General features: G+C 37.8%; 1 protein-coding gene across 2 annotated transcripts; it reads right to left on the reverse strand.

The window, feature by feature from the left end:
• Positions 1–98: 98 nt before the first annotated feature.
• nabp2 (nucleic acid binding protein 2) lies at positions 99–3,502 on the reverse strand. Of its 2 annotated transcripts, none has more exons than XM_027027979.3 (7): positions 3,384–3,502; positions 2,807–2,928; positions 2,046–2,184; positions 1,824–1,895; positions 1,545–1,620; positions 1,397–1,454; positions 99–1,145 (listed from the first exon to the last, which is right to left on the reverse strand). In XM_027027979.3, exons 2-7 carry the CDS (start codon positions 2,883–2,885, stop codon positions 1,000–1,002), a joined length of 570 nt encoding a protein of 189 aa, XP_026883780.1. In that variant the 5' UTR covers positions 2,886–2,928; positions 3,384–3,502; the 3' UTR covers positions 99–999. The 2 variants fall into 2 exon arrangements, with proteins under 2 accessions (XP_026883780.1, XP_026883781.1); XM_027027980.3 differs by having other exon boundaries at positions 3,391–3,498.
• Positions 3,503–22,731: the final 19,229 nt, after the last annotated feature.

Genomic DNA, 22,731 nt, shown 5'->3' on the forward strand with positions numbered 1-22,731 from the left:
TCTCCCACACACACACACAGGGGAAAAAGCATGTTTGCCCTGAGGGATGGGGACAGTGCAGAGTAACTGTGGGTACAGTACAGTCTCAAGTGTCCTACTAAATTCAATTCTTAACTTTAATGTATAACAAAAGGATGCATGTCTTTCTTAAACTCATCTGAAATTATTGCTTAAAAAATGTAGTTGTACCAGTAAAGATTAATTTTTCATCATATTACAATATATCCAATGAAGTGTAATTATGAGCACACACATGGACAAACAGCTTAAAAAGTCATCACACATTCCTGCAGACCTTGCTGTGACAAAGTATTATTCTAACATTAACAAAGTATACAGAATATTTTTTCATTTATGTGTGAAAGGTGAAAATATAAATGAAAAATATACATTAGCATCAGCAAAACTATCACCATGTTTTGCAGATTAGACTTAAGTTTGTATGTTTAGTACAAAGTATTCCCTTGCCCTTTTATTATCTTATGTGACTGAACATTTCAGATGAAAACGCCAGTTGCACCTACCGTCACTTGGTAAAGTTTAAACAAACACACATTCTGAAACTAGAAAAGACAATTAGTTTTCTAATAACATTGCCCCTCCCTGCTCAATAAAACACTTCAATAAAAATCTACAGCAAAAAAAAAAAAAAAAGCTACCCTAATCCTGAACAGAGCATGAAAGTATAAGGTTCTTTCAGACTACTCACAAATTTATGGTTTGGATGCATGTTAATTTCAAATAGGAAAGACTAGTATTATGGCTTTTAAAATATCAATAATTACAGCCCTTCAACTGTTACAAATGTTAAAAATTTGAAATAACCCATTTATATTTGACTTGCTCCAAATCATTTTTGCAGGGCACACATTTACCAAGTTTGTTCAAGTCAAGATTACAGGGCACTGTAACATTACATGCCAATAATTAATGTCAACAAGACAGGCAATGAACCATGTGGTTTTTCAAAAGAATATCTAGTGTGTTGGGTAGCTGCGATTATCTTTTGGCTGAACGCCGTGTCTCCTTCCCATTGCTCACGGTGCCACCTGCTGCCCTGCTGCTACTTGCTCTGCCACCCTGCTGCACACCAGTGGGGGTGGCAGTTTGAGAATTTACTCCATTTCCATTGGTGGCATCATTACCTTGAAAATAGTACAATATAAACAGTAATTAGTCTCAGAGTGTTGTATCAGTTCATAGTTTGAGTCATCATAATCAGAAGGCCCTTTGACACTTAATTGTATTTTTGAAGTATGTGAAATGACATTTTATTGTTGCCTTTTATCAACTGGACAAAGCAGATTTTAAGAATTAATAAGATTTGTACTTGTCATGCACATTGCTGTTTTTAAATGCTTTTGAATTCCAGCAAAAATGAAAAATAAAAACTTACTAGGAGTAGATGAACCATTGCTGTTGCTGCTCATGCTGTTTCCTTGGTCACTGAGCCCCTAAAGATGATATAGGCAGATTTATTTATTATGAGTTTCGTACCAACATGCTGTTCATTGTCATGTTTAAAGGAAAAAAATAAAAAATACCGTCTTGTTCATCAGGGCCAAATATTCTGGGTTTGGCTCACTAAAATTTGGCACTTCAGAGTACACCATGCAGAATCTAAAAAAAAAAAAAAAAGCACAAAATTGGGTACGTCAATCCCTACCTTTTAAAAATTAAAGCAAATGGTGATTCAGTTAGATCTGAGCTTTGAAAGTATTCAATTTTATATAATTTATTTATTTTTTTAAACATAGCACACTCTTGTCTATAGTCCTCAACTGTATCAAATTTCATTAGAAGAACAATACTGCAATACTGACTCTCCAATCTTCTGTAGTTCGCCACCTCTCCCTGTATACAAAGTGAGACAACCTTTGAAAACTGAAGCATACCTAGAAGCACACAAAAATACAAAAATTCTTCACTGGGGCAGAGTAATACTAAAAACTGAATTACACAATACATCACTGAAATATTTAGTTAATTAAATCTGCATTCTGAAATCTAGCACTCTCCAACCAGAGCACCCTGAAGAGTCTCACCCTTTGGTAAGTCTGATGATGTCGCCGGTCTGGATGAGCCCCCCCACCTCATCCCATACTGATATGCTAATGCTGCCGGTCTTGTCGGCAACTTTGCAGGTACGCACTTCATGCCCGTCCTTGGTTTTTGTAACCCTACCTGTAAAATTAATAGTGAAAGGCACAACCAGCAAATTAATTTGCTTTCATGAATTAGTCAAAGGGTGAGCACTGTAAACTGAAAGGACATCAATTATCTGATGATGCCTTAATCCACCTGACTCATTACTAAACAACAGTTGAAAGTGGCTCAAATTAATCTGTTAGTAGTATTATAATGTAATAATATATCATTGTTACAATCCATTTCAAGCATTTTATGCATTTATGAGAGAACTGCAAAACGGCTTTGCAATACTGTTAATCGCTATATTGGCTTTAGTGATATATATTAGCTAGGTCAGTATGCTGATCATTTTATATGTGCTAAACATCCTTACCAGTTTCCAAATTAATGTTCTGTAGGTGTTTGGTGAATTAAGGCATTCACATGATGCACAAATGTAACGGTAAATAATTTTAGTCCAAATCATACAGGCTATAATTATAGCTCATCAACGTTTAATGTGTTGTAAGGCACACTGTTTCGCAAATGTAATTTAAGTGCAGTATATTGCGTTATCCATACCCTGCAATCCTACTTCAAAATACATTAACACCTGTCTTTGCGTCCAATAATATTTTATGAATAAATGTATAATAAAACCGTGATTCGAGGACACCTGTTTCCAGTACGATAAAGATGACGTTTAAATTCTTGAGCCCAGGCTTGATGTCCTTGACGTATGTCTCAGTTGTCATGATCAGTGTATTATAATTCCACAGTACTCTTCATTGAAATTCCCTTCCACAGAACAAACTTATCAGATAGGTAAGCTGTACAAAGGATATCAACCGCACAACATTAGGACACCATGGCTTACTAGCTAACTAATCTTAGCTTCCTGTGGGTAAGGCGGTTTGTTTTGCATCTGCCTTGACTACCTACCCTATCTAGCTAGCTAGCAAGCGAAATGCTTAGACATATCTTGCACTACCTTAACTAGTGAACAAGACTGCTTATTCTACGATGTTAGAATGCCATGCACAATCTAGAACTAAAAATCAACCAAGGTGTCTCGTTAAAGAAAGTTGTTTGCTAGATAAGCTAGCTATCCTACTAGCAAGCTAGCCTGCAAAGTGAATGAGGTTAACAGCAATTACTTGGTGGACTACCTGTTAGCATACTAATGAACGATTTAACTAGACTTGTAAACATACGCTGCAAACTAACTTCTCAGTTTACCAATGATGTCTGACCTGTTACCTCGCACGAGTTATATTTAATTAGGCGAGCTGTCGTTAGTTGAAGAGCTTGCTAACAAACTATATTAGCTAGCTAACAGTATCCTGCTAAATACTGATTTGCGTTTGTTTTTACGTACGCGCTGACGTTTTAAGGCTACGTTCAAATGTACACGGCGTTTGAAATGTAAGAAAAGAGAACTCAGATAACGGCACGTTTTTATTAACACGTAAGTTAAACAGAAATATTGGAAAGCAGGACAAAAATAGACAAAAGTCGACATTAGACTTTATGGTTTTAAAGTGTACTTTGTTTCGTCATATATAATTACATATTTAATTATTTTAAGAGGAAATCTTCAATTAAGTACTGCACCATTATTCTTCATTCTCCAAGAAGGAAAAATATATGTGACAATGTTGTCAGTCATTTTCCCACAGTGACTTAACGGTCAATATACATGGAATAACATGACATGGAGTAACATAACATGCAACCATGTCTTTGTTGATTTTGACATGTGCTTTGGGTCATTGTCTTTATGGAAGACCCAGACACAGCCCAGTATCAGCCTTCTGGTAGAGGCAACCAGATTTACAGTGAAAATGTTTTGGTATTGAATGGAATTCATTATGCCACTGACCTTAACAAGAGCCCCTGTATCACTGGCAGCAAAACCATGCCAAAGTATCAAAGAGCCACCACCATATTGGGTATGAGGTGTCTTTTTTTTTTTGTATTTTGTTTCCTTTTTTGGCAAACATGATGGTGTGCATGGCCAGATCGCTCAAATTTTGTCTCATCTGACTACAACACAGGATGTCAGTTGCAATTCCAGTGATTCCAGCAAAGTTCAGATGCTGGGATTTGTGTCTTAGCCTCAGGAAGGGATTCTTTCATGGAACACATCCAAAAAGCTTCTGGTCATGGTGATGGCAGCTCAGTGTTGATTTTGAAACAGTGAAACCCCAAGATGCAACAAAATTTTGCAATTGAGAAACTGAACTTTGGGCTTCTCTTTGCTACTCTTAGCATGCTCTTAGATGTGTGTGTGTGTGTGTGTGTGTGTGTGTGTGTGTGTGTGTGTGTGTGTGTGTGTGTGTGTGTGTGTGTGTGTGTGTGAGTGAGTTGGGGGGGGTGCGATATGATAATACATCCTCTTCTGGCAAATGTCCAACTGTTCCATGCCTTTGAAACTTCTTTACTATGGCCATGATTGTGCTTACTGTAAATTTTCAACCGTTGACCGATTTTATTGTAGACATTCTCCAATCTATGCAGCTAAACAGCTTTTTTGGCCATTTGAGCTGAGATCTTTCAGGTTTTACCCATGTTGATGGATGAAAAAGAAATTTTACCTCTGTGTTACCTCATATTTATACCCTGGTGAAACAGAAAATGTCATACACAACAATAAAGTTCCTTGACACTAAAAGCAATATCAAGAAACATTTTCCCCTACAACACATATTCCCTTGGTTTTATTTATAGTATTATTCAAGGGAGCCAACAAATTTTCTGTTTTTGACAGAATTAACTATTCCAAAAACAAAATAAGTTTTGCAGGAATTATTTTTATTGAATGAATAATTAGCAATTTCTCCAAACATTTGTGGAAAAATAGGAATCATTGGCTGTATTACTTATTTTTATTAATGTTTTTGCTCATTTTAACAAAGGGGGCCAGCATTTATTTAATTCCTGATGACAGAGAAAGCTTAAAAATTTCCTTTTTTTAAAACCATGCATGTTTATCAGAAATTTTGAACATAGGCTGTGTTCAAAGAAAGTTATCCATTCCTTTTAACTTACTTAACAGACCTGTCATGAGCACTTTATCTGACTCCTCTAGCTATTACAGATAAATATAAGTAAATAAGTATAAGTAAATATTACAGATAAATAAATATTAAATAATTGATTATGCTATTTGTGCCAATTGTGGGAAAAATCATAATTTGGTGTATAAGAAACTGTAAAAGTGCATTCCTCCAGATGCTATAACATAATTACTGAATAGTGTCTTGTTCAGCAGATGGTCATTCAATAAGTGTCACTTTCCTTTCACAAAACCTTTTTTAACCCTTTTGATTGAATAGGCCCCTGTAGTGTGGCATAAACATTATTCACTTTTCTGGATACCACTTGCTCGATATCAAGGTAAGTCAGAATAGCCCAATTTATTTACTATTCTTCAAAGATTAATCCTTGTTATTCCTTATTAACTTTGACATTAAGAGGCATAATTTCTGCACCGGAGTATCCAGGGAAAAGTGGGCCTATGGTTGGGGACCTATTATACTCATTTTCAATGTTCATAATTTAATTTTTGGGGTCTACTAAAATAGATTCACGTGCTTCAGTGCACAAAAAACATTTTCCTCATGCTGTACATCTCTCTTCAACCTCTGCCTGAAACTCTCTGTTAGAGCTCTTGTGTCTTTAACCCTTCTCCCAAGCCAAGGGTGACTATGGCAAGGAAAAACATCCTAGAGCATGAGGAAGAAACCTTGAAAGGAACCAAGACTCAAAGGGGGGCCCATCCTCCTTTGGCCAACAACAATCACCATAATAATAACAAATTTAAGAGAAAATATATATATATATATATATATATATATATATATATATATATATATATATATATATATATATATCTGTATATCTGTATATATATTTTTTTCTCTATGCACCCCTGGTTCTCTTCCTCAGTTTGGACAGAGCACTCTCCGCCATTTCACTGCGTGTTGTACTGTGTATGACTATGTATGTGACAAATAAACCAAACTTGAACTTGAACTTGAACTTGAAATTATAAGGGGCATATTATCATGTCACTAGAAAAATTACAATTTCATAGAAGTAAAACAAAACAAAGGGTATGTTTAAAAAACCCTTTAACTTCTGCTCTCCTTCTCTTCAGCTTATTGATACATTGGGATTCTCCCTATTTCTCAGGACTTGCCTTTCGATCTGACCTCTCTGCATCTCTATCAGTATTTGCAAAGCTCTGAAAAGCATGTTCCAGACCAGTGTTCAGCCTAGAGATAGTGACTAAGAACTCATCTGAAATTTGCACATTACCAACAACAATAAGTCATGTTTGCATAGCAGGTAAAACATGTTCTTATCTGTCAACGTTTGGTTATGATATGCAAAAATCTTTTATTAATAGTGCATTTTCATGTGTTCAGCCTATGTCAGGTGGTGTCAGCCTGAAAGCTGTCATGTTACTTCTCTGTGCTGGAGATCCTTGATCTTGGTCAGGATCCACTACTACCACTGAAAATCTTTTGTACTAGAAGCTTATTAGACACTGCAAGAAAGAACTGCTACTGCAGATCTGTGGCTGAGAGACACATGCAGTATACTATATGCTCAGTGGTCACTTACTCAGTACACCTACTTTTATAGAACTAAGCCTAGCAAACTGTCATAACTTTTATAGCTAGTTGTTCTAAAATATGTATAATATACTCAGTTTTGGGATCACTGTTGCACTTTACAATAATTTCTGTCTGCCTTTGTTGGGATTTCTCATAAGTGAATAGGTGTTGACCAAAGATCAGATGTTAGCTGGACATTTACTAATAACTAGAGGTGGGTAGAGTAGCCAAAAACTGTACTCAAGTAAAAGTAGTGTTACTTTAAAAATAATTATTCAAGTAGAAGCAAAAGTAGCCATTTAAATGATTACTTAAGTAAAAGTAATAATCTTACGAATATTTGGCCTCAGAAACACCTCTCTTCAGTGTCCAGTAATAGTCTGCCAACACAGAGGGGCTCCACTTTCCTTGGTACTGATTTTCCATAGGCCTACTATAGATTATATGTGAGTGTAATCGGTTCTAAAATATTTGTAGGCAGCTAAAAGCAATATGGAAAAGCACTGCTAAATGTCATACATGTATATGTAAATATAACGGGTAAAAAAAGAAAACATATTTGGATTCAGCGTCCAAAAATGCATAATAAACAGCTGTTTGGGTTTTTTTCTCTGGGTCTGTCCTAGTTATTTCTAAGTGTTATTTTTAAGATGAGGTTTTTCATATTGGCTAAATATTGTGCATATAACATAAGCCACAAGCATCGCATTGGACATGGCGATCACTTTGTGTTTAGTACAATCTGTGGGAATATTCAGAGCTTGCCTAATATTTAACTTGCAATTAGGTGACCAATTAGCTAGACTAGCTTGCTCCCTAGGTAGTTAGCCTAGCTAACTGCTCCTGCATGTGGTCGAAAGAAATATAAATGTATAAAATCAATAACAAACCTTAATTTTTATAACTTTAAAACTTTTATTATCTTGACAATTTGCTGCACGCAAAAAATACAACTTGCCTATTAACTGTGCACACAGTGTTTTGCTTGATCTGAGTGCAGCATTTGACATTATAGATCACAACATTTTAATAGATGGACTCAAAAATGTTGTTAGGATAAGTGGAATAGCCCTTTCCTGGTTTAAATCTTATCTATCTGGTCGCTACCAGTTTCTTAACATAAATGGAGACTTCTCAACATATAACAAGGTTAACTATGGTGTCCCACAAGGATCTGTTCTAGGGCCTTTGCTTGTTTCTTTATATATGCTACCTCTAGGTGACATTATACGTAAACACTGTGCTAGTTTCTACTGCTACGCTGATGATACTCAGTTATATGTCTCAGCCAAACCAGAGGACATATATCAGCTTAGTATTATTGAGGAATGCATAAAGAAACCTGACAAAACAGAGGTGCTTCTAGTACGCCCAGAGACAACTAGATCCCCACTCTCTAATTACTCAATGAACCTCAATGATGTACAAATCACATCTTCACTAACAGTTAAAGATCTTGGGGTAATTATGGATCCCAGTCTCTCATTTGAAGCTCATGTAAATAATATTTCTAGGACAGCTTTTCTCCATCTCAGGAACATTGCAAATATTAGGAACATACACTCCTCACATGATGCAGAAAAGCTAGTCAATGCACTTATCATTTCAATATTGGACTACTTAATGCCTTACTATCTGGCTGTACTAATAAGTGCCTAAACAGGCTCCAGCTAGTTCAAAATGCAGCAGCCAGAGTTCTTACTAGAACTAAAAAATTTGATCACATCACTCCTATCTTAGCTACTTTATATTGGCTCCCTGTAAAATTTCAGATTGATTATAAAATACTTCTAATGACATACAATGCAATTAATGGTCTTGCCCCAAAGTACCTTAGAGAACTGCTAGTGCATTACGACCCATCACATCTGCTTAGATCAAAAGATGCAGGCTCTTTACTAAGACCAAGAATAAGAAAATCTACCACAGGGGGCAGAGCCTCTTCCTATAAAGCTCCCACACGCTGGAATAACCTTCCTGCAAATGTTCATGACTCAGACACAGACTCAATATTTAAGGCTAGGCTGAATACCTATCTGTACAGTCAGGCATTTTATTAACTACTTCCCATCTTAGGTAAAGGTGTAGATCAGAGGGTCCATGGGCATTGAGAGTTATGGTAAACTGGAACATTATGATGTTGTCATTGCACCTCTCTTTTGTCACACAAGTTTGTTGACTGAGAGCGGTAGAGTGCTGATGTTCCAGGATGCCCTCATGCCTTTGGTTCCTTCTGGTTATATCCTTTTAGCTATGCTGCCATAGCTAGATCTGCCAGTGTCCACCTTTAACATTACAGTTCCCTAATTTACACACACTCGTACCTGGACAGACCTAATAATCTATTCTTTCTTTCTGCCAAGGTACACCTACCCCTGATGTCATGATGTTATTGAACCTCAACCCATCCCAGCTGCCATGGCTACTCCCACCACCCCCTGATGTCCCCAGTTGTAGGCCACCACTCCTCCACCCTAGCTAACTACTTCTCGGTTGCCATTGATGGACGTTCTTGTGTGGGATGGGTTTCGGACTTGCACACACCATCAGAACTGGACTATGACTTCTAAAATACCAGAAGAGTCATGAATTGCTTATTTTTTTCCATTTTATTATTATTTATTTATTTTTCTCTTAAAATTGTTACTATTGTGGTGACTGCTGTCGGCCAGAGGAGGATGGGCCCCCCTTTGAATCTTGGTTCCTCTCAAGGTTTCTTCCTTATGTTCTAGGGAGTATTTCCTTGGCTTGCTCACTGTGGGCTTGGACTCAGACATTTGTAAAGCTGCTTTGTGACAACATCTGCTGTAACACATGCTGTATAAATAAATTTGATTTGATCATTTGAGACCCATGCTGGAAAATATGCCTGTTCTCGGTACCTTTTGTTGGTCTACTGTCCAGCTGTATAACTTACTGAAGCAAAGGTGGCACTCAGTGATTTTTCAGCATTTCACTAACCCTTCCACACTTTGTGGCAAAATGTACAAAATGCAAGAATAATTTTTAAATGTAACGGGAGGAACGTTGATTAATATAACCTTGTAAAAGTACATTTTTGACCTCGCAAATGTACTCGAGTAAAAGTATAAAGTGCACTCTTTTAAACAAAAAAAAGTTACTTAAAAAGTTAAGTACAACTTAATTGACTGTAAAATCTATGGCAGAATATTATGCATAGCTGTAAAGTGGTTTACTTAGTAAAGTGTAAAAGAATGTTCCTTTATCAGCAGTTATTTTAACAAGACTGCAGCCGCTTCTAAAACTCTGTCTGGTTCCTAGGTCTGGCCACCAGGGGGCATACACAAACCAGAACATCAGTGCTTTCCTTTCAGTTTGCTAAAATTAGATTATTTTTTTAAAGCTAGGTTAACCATGTGATTTCAGTGAAATGATATTGGTTGATTAAAATTAATAGTAGTTATTAATTTTAATATTAGTACATTTTTAAGCTATATAGTAATGTGTTTTTATTCAACAGTTTCAAATCACACCATTTCTAGATAACAAATGTATATGTAATGCATTATTCGGGAGTCACTTTTGAGCTACTATGTGTCACATGTTCAAGTTTACAACTGAGTCAGTGCTAATTTGACTCCCAACAAATATGTGATTTGTCACAAAAGGATGAAGGCATTCACAGGGAAGCACTGTGTGGTGTAGCATCATAGTGGGCATGAGGTGCACTCTGTGTGTGTTTGAAGTTTTCTAACACACCTGTTGCACTTAATCAAGTCTTTCATAATATTAGTGCTAAGTGTGCTATATTACAGTTGGAATTAAACTCTGCAGGACTCTCCAGTACTGGAAATAAGCACCACTGCAATTCACTGAACCTTTAAAATAAGTAACATTGCATACTCTAGGCAAGTAGATTGCATAATATATTCTTGCATAATAAATCTTTATCTGTTTATTTTCATATGTCCATTAATAGAAACCCAAAAAACCTTACATATTTTTTCCTGATCCTGATGCGTTTCTGTAGTATATGAAGTTTCTGCTTTGAAAGCACATTCTTTAGAGTGGTTGAGGACAGCACAGTATTGAAGATGGACTGCTGGACGGCGCAGATACTTCCATATAATGAACAAAGGGGGATCCTGTGCCCAGTGACATCATAAACTATTTCTCTATTGGCATGGTATTTTTCACTGATACTTGTGCCAAACTTAGCTTTGAAATAACTGATTATCACTAATCTGATTTTTTTAACCATATGAATTAGCTTCTTAACACCAGTGAAATAGGCCTCAAAGATATTAGTTTCATCTGCCATAGTCAAAATGGCCATTTTCCCAAATGTAATTATATGCATTTCGCTTTTTTCTTAGATCATCTGCAATTTCAAGTTAAGCATCTTTAATGAAATTGCTAATGCAGATTTTTTGTAAAACATATTTTGTATGGTTACCAATTTTAAAACATGTTAGTTTACTTTAATAATCCTTTGAATTAATATGAAAACCATATCCTGTTTGAGCATTGTTAAAGAGCTAAGAACAAGCTTAGTTTGATGTTGTCATGTCTGAGATCATATCAGCTTTTTGCAAGTTGTTCAAGGACTGTTTCACCACTCAGGTAAAACAAGTAGTACACAGCATAAATAAGTAAACCCCCTCTGAATTTAAATATGTATTTCTATATGATTATCTACTTAATAACAATATGGAAAATATCTCAGACTAATATAAAATATAAAATACAGAAATTAGGCACTTTGCTTTAATCAAGGGTTGCAAATATTTACCAAGCAATATTTATTAATGATTTATTTTTTAAATGTTTTCCGTAAAGTGCAGCTCACATGAAGTGAATAATGAAATTGCTTCATAGAGTTCGAAGTATCCATGTTTAAAATAGATTTAGAACAGAATATCTGAAACATCCAGGCCATTAGGTGTCAGTATAATAGTTATTTTGTAATGTGAAAAACAATCATTAAAAAACTGACTTATTGCTCCAATAAATTCAACAAATAAATAACATACATGTACTTAGTATGTAAGTACTGCACTGACCCATCTTGGCATGTAGTGTGCAAGCTCATGACATATTGTCATGTCTTTGTTACACTCCTGAAGGATGACCTCCTTGACAGTTTTGATGCTTGGTGGGGTGTACTGTTGAACATGTCTTTTCAGAAGTAGGGTTGATATACTTGGCAAAAGTACTGTAAGTATTGCCTGTGTTCTTCCTTATAAAAGAAGTAGTAGACTTGGAAGAATGGTTGAGGTCTTTGTAAAGTTGAAAAACTGCTCACTAACCCAGGATGTGTAGCGAAGGGAGCATCTTCAAGATTTTACATGATTCCATGGATGAAGTACATTTTGCTCATACCTTTAATATTCATATATCCCCATATAAGAAATTTAGCACCACTGTACTTCTTTGTGGGGACAATGCACTTCCTCCCATCCTCCTCCCCCATGTGGTGCCTTATATTTACTATGCCATCAGATCCAAAAAGACTGACCTAGGTCTCATCAGATCAGAGTACAGTTTCTCAAAGGTCTTGCTCTTTATCAGTATGACCCTTGGGAAAATCTAAACAGCCTTTCTTGTGCTCTGACATTCCACTGCTATGTTGTGATGTGATGTGATGTGATGTGATGAGATGAAACAGTCATTCAAGTTTGGCTCACCTTTTGCCAGCTCTGAGCTGAGCAACTTGCTTGACGATTCTTCTTGTGACGCTTTCACTTAAAATGTAATTAACAAGCAATTATGTGCTAGGAGGAAACCATCAATTTTATTAAGATGTAAAAAAAATCTAAATTATAATAATTTAACATTATTTGATAACTAAATCATTTTTACCTTCACTAAGTTTTGCAAGATCTAATATCAAAGACATGTAAAGTGACGTTATATAATACAAATTGGTCTGGTGTTTCTCTCTTCTGTAGATATGAGTAACAACTGGAAGTCAATGGACTAGAGGAAGTCACAGAGATGGGTTAGATTTATTCAGGTATGAAGAGCAAAGGACATCAGCTTGCTCTGTTGATACAAATCACCATCAAGTATGTATGGAATAAGACTACTGACAATCAGTGAAATGTTAAATGTAAAAGCTTATATTTTATGCCACTCACCATTATCACTGCCATACAAATGTACTGAAAATGGCTGTTTTTGAGGAGGCTTTTAGAAACACAGTGTTGGGATAAAATTGACAGACACACTAATTATTTTGTATGCATTTTTATCCATTCTGTATGGTAAACAACTTTCTTCTCTTTTTTGTGCTTTACCTTGCAGATTCCCAATGGGGAACCTTGGTTGCAGCCACCCTGCACAGTAGGTATTTTGAATAGGTGTTTACAGGCTGTATATGTGTTGGTGGATGATAGTGATGTTTGCCTTAGTGTATCAGTCCAAACACTCCAGACACTCAGATTAAGTTATTTCTTCTTTACTGACTTGTTCAGTAACAGAAGAGCACAGTACTGGAACCTTTAAGGCATAAAGAGAAACCAAATATTATAGGAATTCAAATAACCAAATGTAATAAAGGAGGTACATCCCCCCCCCTGCAGGTAAGTGAGTTATATGAGTGGCTTGGAGGCCCCGGAACCACTAACAGGATGAGCACTGTAGTACTTCCCCATTGCTTTTGCTTTTAATGAAGTCACACACACTCACAAGGAAGCGTTAAAACATAGCAGTCCATGAATGCTCAACTTCATAGCCATGCGCTGGCAGTCAATACATTGGCCTGGATTACAGAAGTGCTGTCTTAAATGGGTCTGGTGCTGCAGAGCCACTCAGACCTCGCTGTCTTCAGGCATATATCTGAACTCCTCCTTGGTTGCCTCTGGCCCCTCTATATACTGGACGCCCCGTCATCATTAGAGCAGGGTCAAACCATGCCTTCACTTAGTGAGACATAAGGAACAAAGAAAGGAGAAGGACAAAACAGAACAAAACATCCCTGCCATGTCCTCCCCTTTCTCCAGTATCTCAGTGGGCCCTTCTGGATCTATAAAGGCATGGTGTTTGGAGTGCTGACATATTTCCCACATCCTCTGCATATGCCCTCTCACACTGGGGTTGTTTGTGCAGTGGCATTCCAACAGTAAACTATTCTCCAATCTTGAGTGTCCTGTATTTCCAGTAGTTCACTTTTCATCAGATTCCCCCGGTCCCCCAGCATCTGATGCAGACCTTGCTAACCCAGGCAACGTTCGAGCCAGTGTGACTCTCTTGTTTTTAACTCTCACTGACAGTGATGTAGGTGGGTAGTGTAAAGGACTTTGCGTAAGGGACCATATTGAAGACACTCTGGTCAGGATTTGATCCCCAACCTCCTGTATCAAATTCAGTGGTTAAATGTTTACAGGTTAAATGTTTGCTTATGCTGGTTAATCACAATGCTACTCAGACATTTCTGTATCTCTGTTTATAAGTTCATGTTTAGGTGACTTGCAGATTACAGGTGAAACAAGTGTAACACATTATTTGGAAAAAGATTTTTACTCCATTTATTTAGATCAGAAAGCATTGAAAATAGCTTGAACTATTAGACTGTGTCAAGCATTAGAATAAAACACTGAATTAGATTAAAACTTAAAATGTATTAAAGGGGACCTAATATGCTCATTTTCAATTTCATAATTTTTCATTTTTGGGGTCTGGTAGAATAGATTTATATGGTACATTGTTCCAAAATATTTTTTCTCATACTGTACTACATATGCTCATACTGTACTACATATGAGATGTACTACATATGAGATGTCTCATACTGTACATCTCTTTTCACTCTGTTTGAAACAGCTCCTGTGTCTTTATGCCACCCTGCCCCAATGAGCCTATTCTGCTCTGATTGGTCAGCTTGCTCAGTCTGTTCTGATAGGTCAACTGCCTGAGTGGTTCAGCCCCTACACTTTCTTACAGTCTGCAGACAGACCCTTCTCTCCTGAGCAGATGTAAACACTGGTGTGTTTGAAATGTTTGAAATCATTACAATATCTGGAAGTTTCCATGTTGTTGCAGTCCCTGATCAGACATGCAGTTCTCTGCAGGTGGGCAGAACTGAGCAAAGAAAATAACAAAATATCTTTTACAATGACAAAATATCTTTTTTCCCCTTGCCTATATTTCTCAAACCTAAACTCCTCTTTCATCAGCTCTTTCCTATGTCCAATAAATGCTATTTGTTCTGTATATATGTTGTAAATGTTCTGTATACTATGTTATTTTATATATCTATTAATGTCTTTTCTTTTACACTGACTATTGTAAGTGTCTTTGTGTCCTTGAGAAGCAATAAAATACAATGTATTATTATTATTATTATTATTATTATTATTATTGTTATTATTATTATTAAGTAGAAATTTAGCTAGCAGGTTAGCAGAAGTGCACTGCAACTGTCCAGATTGGACTGCAACTGTAACATTACAGCATATAGTAATAAATCCACTTCTAAACATCTTTGCACACAATGTTAAGTAAAGTGGACCTACAACTGATATGCAAAACCATTATAACACACTAAGATTAGTTGTCCAGGTAGCCTCATTAGTGGACAGCCACAGCTGAGCATAGGGTATGCGGAAATCAACCTGGAAATCATTACAGTTATCTAATACACCACAATACTACTAAAATCACCCCTAATATGTTTTAGCTGTGGACAAACAGGCCAAAAAGCTATATGTAACACCCCAACTCTTTACATCCACCCCAAACAGAATACCAACAGGGTGAGGGCCTAGGTTCAGACTTCTTTTGAGTGACAAAATCTAATTCCTGCTCTAACTTTCCCCATATGGTTAAGAATGTGTGGGTCTAGGTGTCTTTTGTTATACCCATATGTAACTAGATTCACTCCAAATCTTAATACCTCATGCATCTAACCAATATGCAAACTGGAAGATTATCACCGAATATCAATTGAATATAACAATGAATATCAACTGAATAAAGAATAGATTTACTGAGTACAAATGAGTACTTATAATTCTCTTACAATTCCAAACCCCACTGTATTTCCCCACAATTTGTATTTGTATTTATACAAATAAACCCAAACCCCAAAAATTCGTTGCTTGGGAACATTGAGACCAAAAACACTCTAAAGAGTAAAAATAAAATGAATCAGGATACCTTTCCATCAGCGGTCCTCGTAGAATGAATGGGAATCTCCTTTCACAGTCAGAAAACGGTGGGGTAGCTATAACCGGTGACCCCTCAGCCTGCTAAAGTTCGCTTCCCCACAGCTACCCAAGGTGCTATCTGAATTCCAACCTCAGCGACTATTTTCCACTCAAATAAGTGGAGTGCAGGGATAACTGTCCTTGTTGCTTCGAGAAAATTAATTACCTCCTTAACATCAGGACATTCAGAAAACTAGTTCGTAACCTAGCAGACTCCTGTCATAGCATGCTACTTAGCTATGCTAAATAGAAAATCAAACAAAACCTCATTTGAGGACTTGTATCAAAAACATTCATATGCATTTACTCCAGCACTTACAGAATTGAAGGATTCTCGATTAGACAACCCTAAATGACCAGTGTTTTACAAAAATGTCTGTTTACTGCATAAGGAAACTTATGTCTCCACTCTTCTCACACGTCTTCACTCCATCTGTTTTCTTTTCCCTCCCGCAAAAAACTTTTAAAGGGCAGTTACACAAACGTGTCACTAGATTACCATATGACATTTATAATACATCAAACTACTATTAAACATATTTTCAGCTGGGCTACATAAATACACACATACATATACATACATAAACCACTATTAAACATATATATTTTAGCTGGGCTACATATAAATTGCATTAAACAAAAATCAGGAACCCCACATTTATGTACCTATTGACAGTGGGGGTAATGGAGGAGACCCCTTACCTAGTTAGGCAGAGATGGGCTGGTACAGGTAGATCTACTGCAGAAATATGAAGGAGCAGTAGATGTCAGGGTTGTAACTAGGTCACAAACCATGGGACAAGGGCAACCAGACAACCACTTGGACACCTCACCGTCCCTGTCCTGAAGAAACCTCGACCCTCTGGCCTCAATGACTACCGCCCTGTTGCCCTCACATCAGTTGTGATGAAGCTAGTCAGCTAGTCAGAGATTTCATCACATCTTCACTGCCAGCCTCCATGGACCCACTGCAGTTTGCATACCACCACAACCGTTCCACTGATGATGCAATTGCACATCTGCTCCACACCACACTGACCCACCTGGACAAAGGGAGGGGTAATTATGTTAAAATGCTGTTTGTCGACTACAGTTCAGCATTTAAGACTATCATCCCCTCCCTACTTACTACTAAGTTGGAGGATCTAGGACTGCATACATCCCTGTGCGACTGGATCTCCAACTTCCTAATGGACAGACCACAATCAGTACGGGTGGGCAACTGTGTCTCATCCACCCTCACCCTCAGCACTGGAGCTCCTCAGGGTTGTGTCCTAAACCCCCTGCTCTACTCACTGTACACCTACAAGTGCACAGCCACTTCCAGGTCCACCATCATTGTCAAGTTTGCTGACGACACCATCGTCATGGGTCTGATCTCAGACAACGATGAGAGGGTCTACCTGGAGGAGATTAAACACCTGGAAAACTGGTGCCAGGAAAATAATCTCCTCCTAAATGTCAGCAAGACAAAGGAGCTGATCGTGGATTGCAGCAAGAAGCAGGAGCGGCACTACAAACCTGTGAGGATCAGTGGAACCAAGGTGGAGAGAGTAGATAGTTTCAGGTACCTTGGTGTTCACATGTTGCAGGACCTGTCCTGGTCCCGCCATACCAACTCCCTGGCAAAGAAGGCTCGTCAGCATCTTTACCACCTCAGACGCCTAAGAGACTTCAGACTGCCCTCCAAGGTACTGCGGAACTTCTACACCTGCACTATTGAGAGCATCCTCACAGGGAACAGCACAGTCTGGTTTGGGAACAGCACCAAGCAGGACAGACAAGCACTCCAAAGGGTGGTGCGTTCAGCAGAGCGCATCACTCATACGGAACTTCCTGACCTGCAGACCATCTATTACAAGTGGTGCCAGACCAAGGCCAGGAGGATTGTGAAGGACCCCACCCATCCCAAGAATAGGCTCTTCTCTCTGTTGAAGTTAGGGAAGCGCTTTCGCTCCCTGAAGACCAAGACAGAGAGACTGAAGAGGAGCTTCTTCCCACAGGCCATTCGGGCCCTAAATCAGGGAAACTGATAAACTGTGGGGACCACCACCACCATGTAACTGTAAATATGTCAATTGTAAGCTGGAACTGTACATTGTGTACATACATATATGCATATCCATATATACATTGTACATTGTGTATATTAACATATTGTACATACATTGTTAATATATTTTTGTATATATATAGATAGATATATATTTCCCTATACACCCATTTTTTTCCTCAGTTTGGACAGAGCACTCTCAAACCATTTCACTGCGAGTTATACTGTGTATGACTATGTATGTGACAAATAAACCAAACTTGAACTTGAACTTTTGCACAACACTGCAAGGAGAGAAAAAGAAAAAAAAGAATAAAAGACAGGAGAATGTGAGAGGCACTGGCATTAAGGAACAGTTAAAGGACCCCAGAAGTGCTGATAAAAATCCAATACCAGGCAATATAGCAGTTACAGAAGCAGGACGAGACATTAAAACCCTTTTTTAACAAAGTCATTAACCAGGCAGAAGTAAGTGGTATGTCAGATAAAGAACAGTTTTTCATCAGGGAGGATAGACTTTACAGACACACAGACATGGGTGACAAATTAGTAGCACCAAAAAGCTTAAGGGACAGTATCTTTGAGATGGGACACGCTAAACCATGGGCAGATCATGCAGAGGACAGTGGCAAGGATTGCTACCAAATCACAGCACCAGTCAAGAAAGGTGAGTGCCAACTCACAGCACCAGTCAAGAAAGGTGATAGGGCCCCTATGATTAGCCTAGCTAATTAAGAGGCTCTGGAATGCCTGGTTCCTTAGCATGTAGGATTTATGCAAGGGATACTGGAAAGTGGTACTATCAGAGTCTGAAAAGCATCTGACAGCATTCAGAGTCCATGTGGGCATGTACCAGTTCATGGTCATGCCGTTTGGACTCCATGAGGCTGCAGCAACTTTTCAATGTCTGTTGGACCAAATCTTGTAAGGAGCAGAAGGACATGCCACCTACACTGATGACATGGTGATATACAGCAATACATGGGAGGATCAACTGGAGCACCTCAAGGATGTGTCCAAGAGAATCCATGAGGCAGTACTAGTGGTCAATGCCAGTAAGTGCCACCTGGCAAGGGACAAAGATCCAGCCACAGGTAGACAAGGTCGATGCTATTAAGTACTCTCCAGCTCCAAGAACAAAATGGAAGGTACAGTCAATCCTGGGGTTGGTGGGATGGTACTGATGGTTCATATCCAACTCCTCTAGTTGAGTGGCGGTCTTGACTGATGCAGAAGGACAAACCTCAAAAGGTCAGGTGGACACAGAAACACAAACTACGTTCCAAGACCTGAAAGCCTGCCTCTGCCAAGAACCAGTCTCGCAGGACCCAAACTTTGAGCTAACATTTGTGGTACAGATGGATGCATAGGGAAATTTGCTAGATGCAGTTTTGCTCCAAGGACCCGGAGAGGACAGATGACCGGTGCAGTACATAAGCCGTAAGCTCTTCCCTAGAGAGGTTAGTTACTCTACTGTGGAAAAGGAGGCTCTGGAAGTTAAACAGGCACTTGACACACTACAGTACTACTTAATAGGGAACAAGTTCACATTGGTGACAGAGCACAGGGCCCTGCAATGGCTTCAGTGCATGAAAAAAAACAATGCAAGGATATTGTCATAACTGGACTCCTGTAATGCTTTATTTACATGCCTTAGTCAAAGATCTGTGTCATGAATTCAACTAGTCCAATAGGTAGCACCTTAAGTCCTTAGTAGGGTAGTGGTAGCTCAGTGGTTAAGGTACTTTACTTGTAATCAGAAGGTTGCTGCTTTAAGCCCCACTGTTGGTTCCCTCAGCAAGGTCTTTAACCCTCAGTTTGTACTCACTCATAATTGTAAGTCACTTTGGATAAAAGTGTCAGGTAAATGATAAAGAGAAGAGGTCATATTACAATGGCTGTCAATTGGTAAATTTCCAAATCTTAGGGTAAGATTTTACGCAAAATCTTATGGTAAATTTTACAATCTTGGTCTTAACATTCCACACAGTGCTTGGTGTTGGAAAAAATATATATTTCTGAGTTATTAGTCCCCTTTGTAATGCAGAGCGATTGAGAGGCAGAAGCATATGCTGAAAAGAGCTAAATTTATTGAGAGCAAATTCATAATCATGGTCAATAGTATGATCTAGGGTCAGACAACTAACACAAACACATCCAGAAGACATTACAACAAACAGCAATCTAAGTACAAAAACCAGGAAAATAAGTAAACAGGATATAAACACAAAACAGAACACAAGAAAGGCTTTAGCTCAATGAACACAGGCTGAGTGTTCATAACTAATGACAAGACTAGGGAAACACAGAGAATGTACACACAAGCTTTCAAGGAACAACTAGAAACAGGTGAGAACAGGCAGGGAAACCAAACAAAATGGTGGAACACAAAAACCCAAACAAATAAGCACATGGAAAGAAAATTAGGAAGTAACAAACAGAGCATGACAAGGTTGCTAAGGTGACTGAGACACCAGGGAGGAGACAACTAAGACACTCTTATTCTAATGTTAGGACACTGAGCTCCTCTAGCCAAGGGCTCTTAGTAGTTCAAAGGGCTAAGCTAAAATGAATAAGTGTTTGTGCATTGTGGTTTGTGCTCCCAAGCTTTGGAATAGTTTGCCCTTAGACAATAGACTTACCTCTAAGGAGCTGTTCAAGAAAAGACTTAAGACACATCTTTATTTGCTTTAGCCTTTGGGATTGGACATTGCTAGTTTTGGCCTATAATGTTTGTGCGATAATTGTATGTTTTATGCTTTTATGTATTTAGTTTATTTTTTATTGCATTGTTCTTCATGTGAAGCATGTGTGAAGCACAGCTTGCTACATAAATAAAGGTTTACTTACTAACTATTGACTGATTATGTTCCTCAACCCATCTGGGGTTAATGCAGCTTTCTGAGAACATATACATATTCACATAAGTTGGACTGTACTGTAAGTGGACTGAGCCGTGTGTGTTTATCAACAAATAAATGATGATCTGAACAGCTAAATACCAATGAATGCAAGTTTATATACAGTAACACTAACAAGCCTAATGGTAGCAGTTAGATGCTAATTTTGATGCTAATATGCTAACTAGCTATAAAGTTAATTCAGAGTTAACATTGACTATGGTCCTAGTATATTGAAAATGAAAGCAAGGAATTGCAACAACTATTAAAGTGTTTAAGGTGACTCACCACTGGAAATTCTTTTTAATCTAGGGTAGGGTTAATCTGGATCTTTGGAAACTGTCTTTGTTTTTATACTTATTTACATATATTTTAAAGAAGGCTGTAATAATGTAAAACAAAAACACAATATTGTAAATTCCTATTTTATGTAAATACAAATATGAACTTATCAATATCAAGCTTGCTTCTCTATAAAGATAATTGATTATAAAATTTTGACTGACTTTGAGTTGTCTGAACAGTGTGTATGCAACTAAACAGCGCTCTGTGAGCCAGTAGGTTAGGGCAGCTGTGGATGGCATTACTATACTGTAACTCCGTTGCTCATCTTACTTGGCCCCCTTAGAAAAGTGCTGACAGATCAATGCAAACAAGGCCCACGTGGCAGTCACGCACAGATGAGATCAAATCCACAGGCACTGTTGTACATCTTCAGCGTAGTAGCTCCTCTGGGACCAAGCAGCTGACCATCTTGGTTTAGAACTTCACCTTAAACACCCCCTGTCAAGGAAACTTGTGTATGTGTGTTTGTAAGTGTTATTACATGGAATATCTCCTGGGCTTTCCCACCACACTTTAAAAATAAAATGATATCCCTTTCCTAGGGTTGAAATGCCCTCTGAAGAATTAAGGGCCAATTAGTAACTGGCTATAGTATCTGGGCACTTATATAAGAAGAACCCTCAAACATTTGGTCAAACATTTTACTCTCTGCTGACAAACTAAGTCCAACAGATGATGCCTGTGGTTTGATTAAGAACTCTAGTTCTGTTTTGTCCCTCAAATGAGACACAATATTCATATTACAAGAAGTCGTCAACATTTTCACCAAAATTACATTATACTATGCTGCTAGTGTAATGTGGAATAATTATTTACCTGCTCATGGGATTGGTGCCATATTTTTAAATACTGTGTTCTTGAACTATTAAGCTGTGAACTTGTCTTGTCATGTTTGTAGTCTATGATGAAATTGCATGTGATTGTGCATGGTAATCATAGTGCAAGTGTTCAAACTTGATTCAGACACATCCGTTGCATTTCTGAAGATGTTACGTAATTATATGAGGAAACGCACCAAAGACCAAATATGGAGGTTTATTAAAAAAAAAAAAAACATGAAGTAAGTCATGTTTGAACACATCAGTTCAGGAGGAAATTTGGATCATTAAAAATCCACGACGCTTATTTATTTATTTAGCTTTTTATTTTATTGAAAGGACAATGACAATACTGACACTAGTGTAGTGACGAACTAGTTAAACGTTTCGAATCAAGGTGCAATGCAAATTTGAGTTGTAGTTCATCCACAATGTACATGATTTGTTTCATTCAGACGAGTAATGAGAAACAGGGCAAAAAAACAAACAAAAAAAAAAAAACCCCACCAAAAAAACCCCGAAATTCATTTTAAAAAACAAACAAACGAAAAAACACTTGGCCAGCACACACCCACAGGGAAAAGAATCGTAACGCACGCCAAAATCAATAAATCAGTCTATATCAAAAAAGATTTTAAAAGCTCAAATCGATATGACTTCTTGCAGAACTGCGACTACAGCGGTACTTCC

Source organism: Electrophorus electricus, chromosome 22 (assembly GCF_041902795.1).
Source record: "Electrophorus electricus isolate QZ-2024a chromosome 22, ASM4190279v1, whole genome shotgun sequence".
In the NCBI taxonomy this organism is placed as follows: Eukaryota; Metazoa; Chordata; class Actinopteri; order Gymnotiformes; family Gymnotidae; genus Electrophorus; species Electrophorus electricus.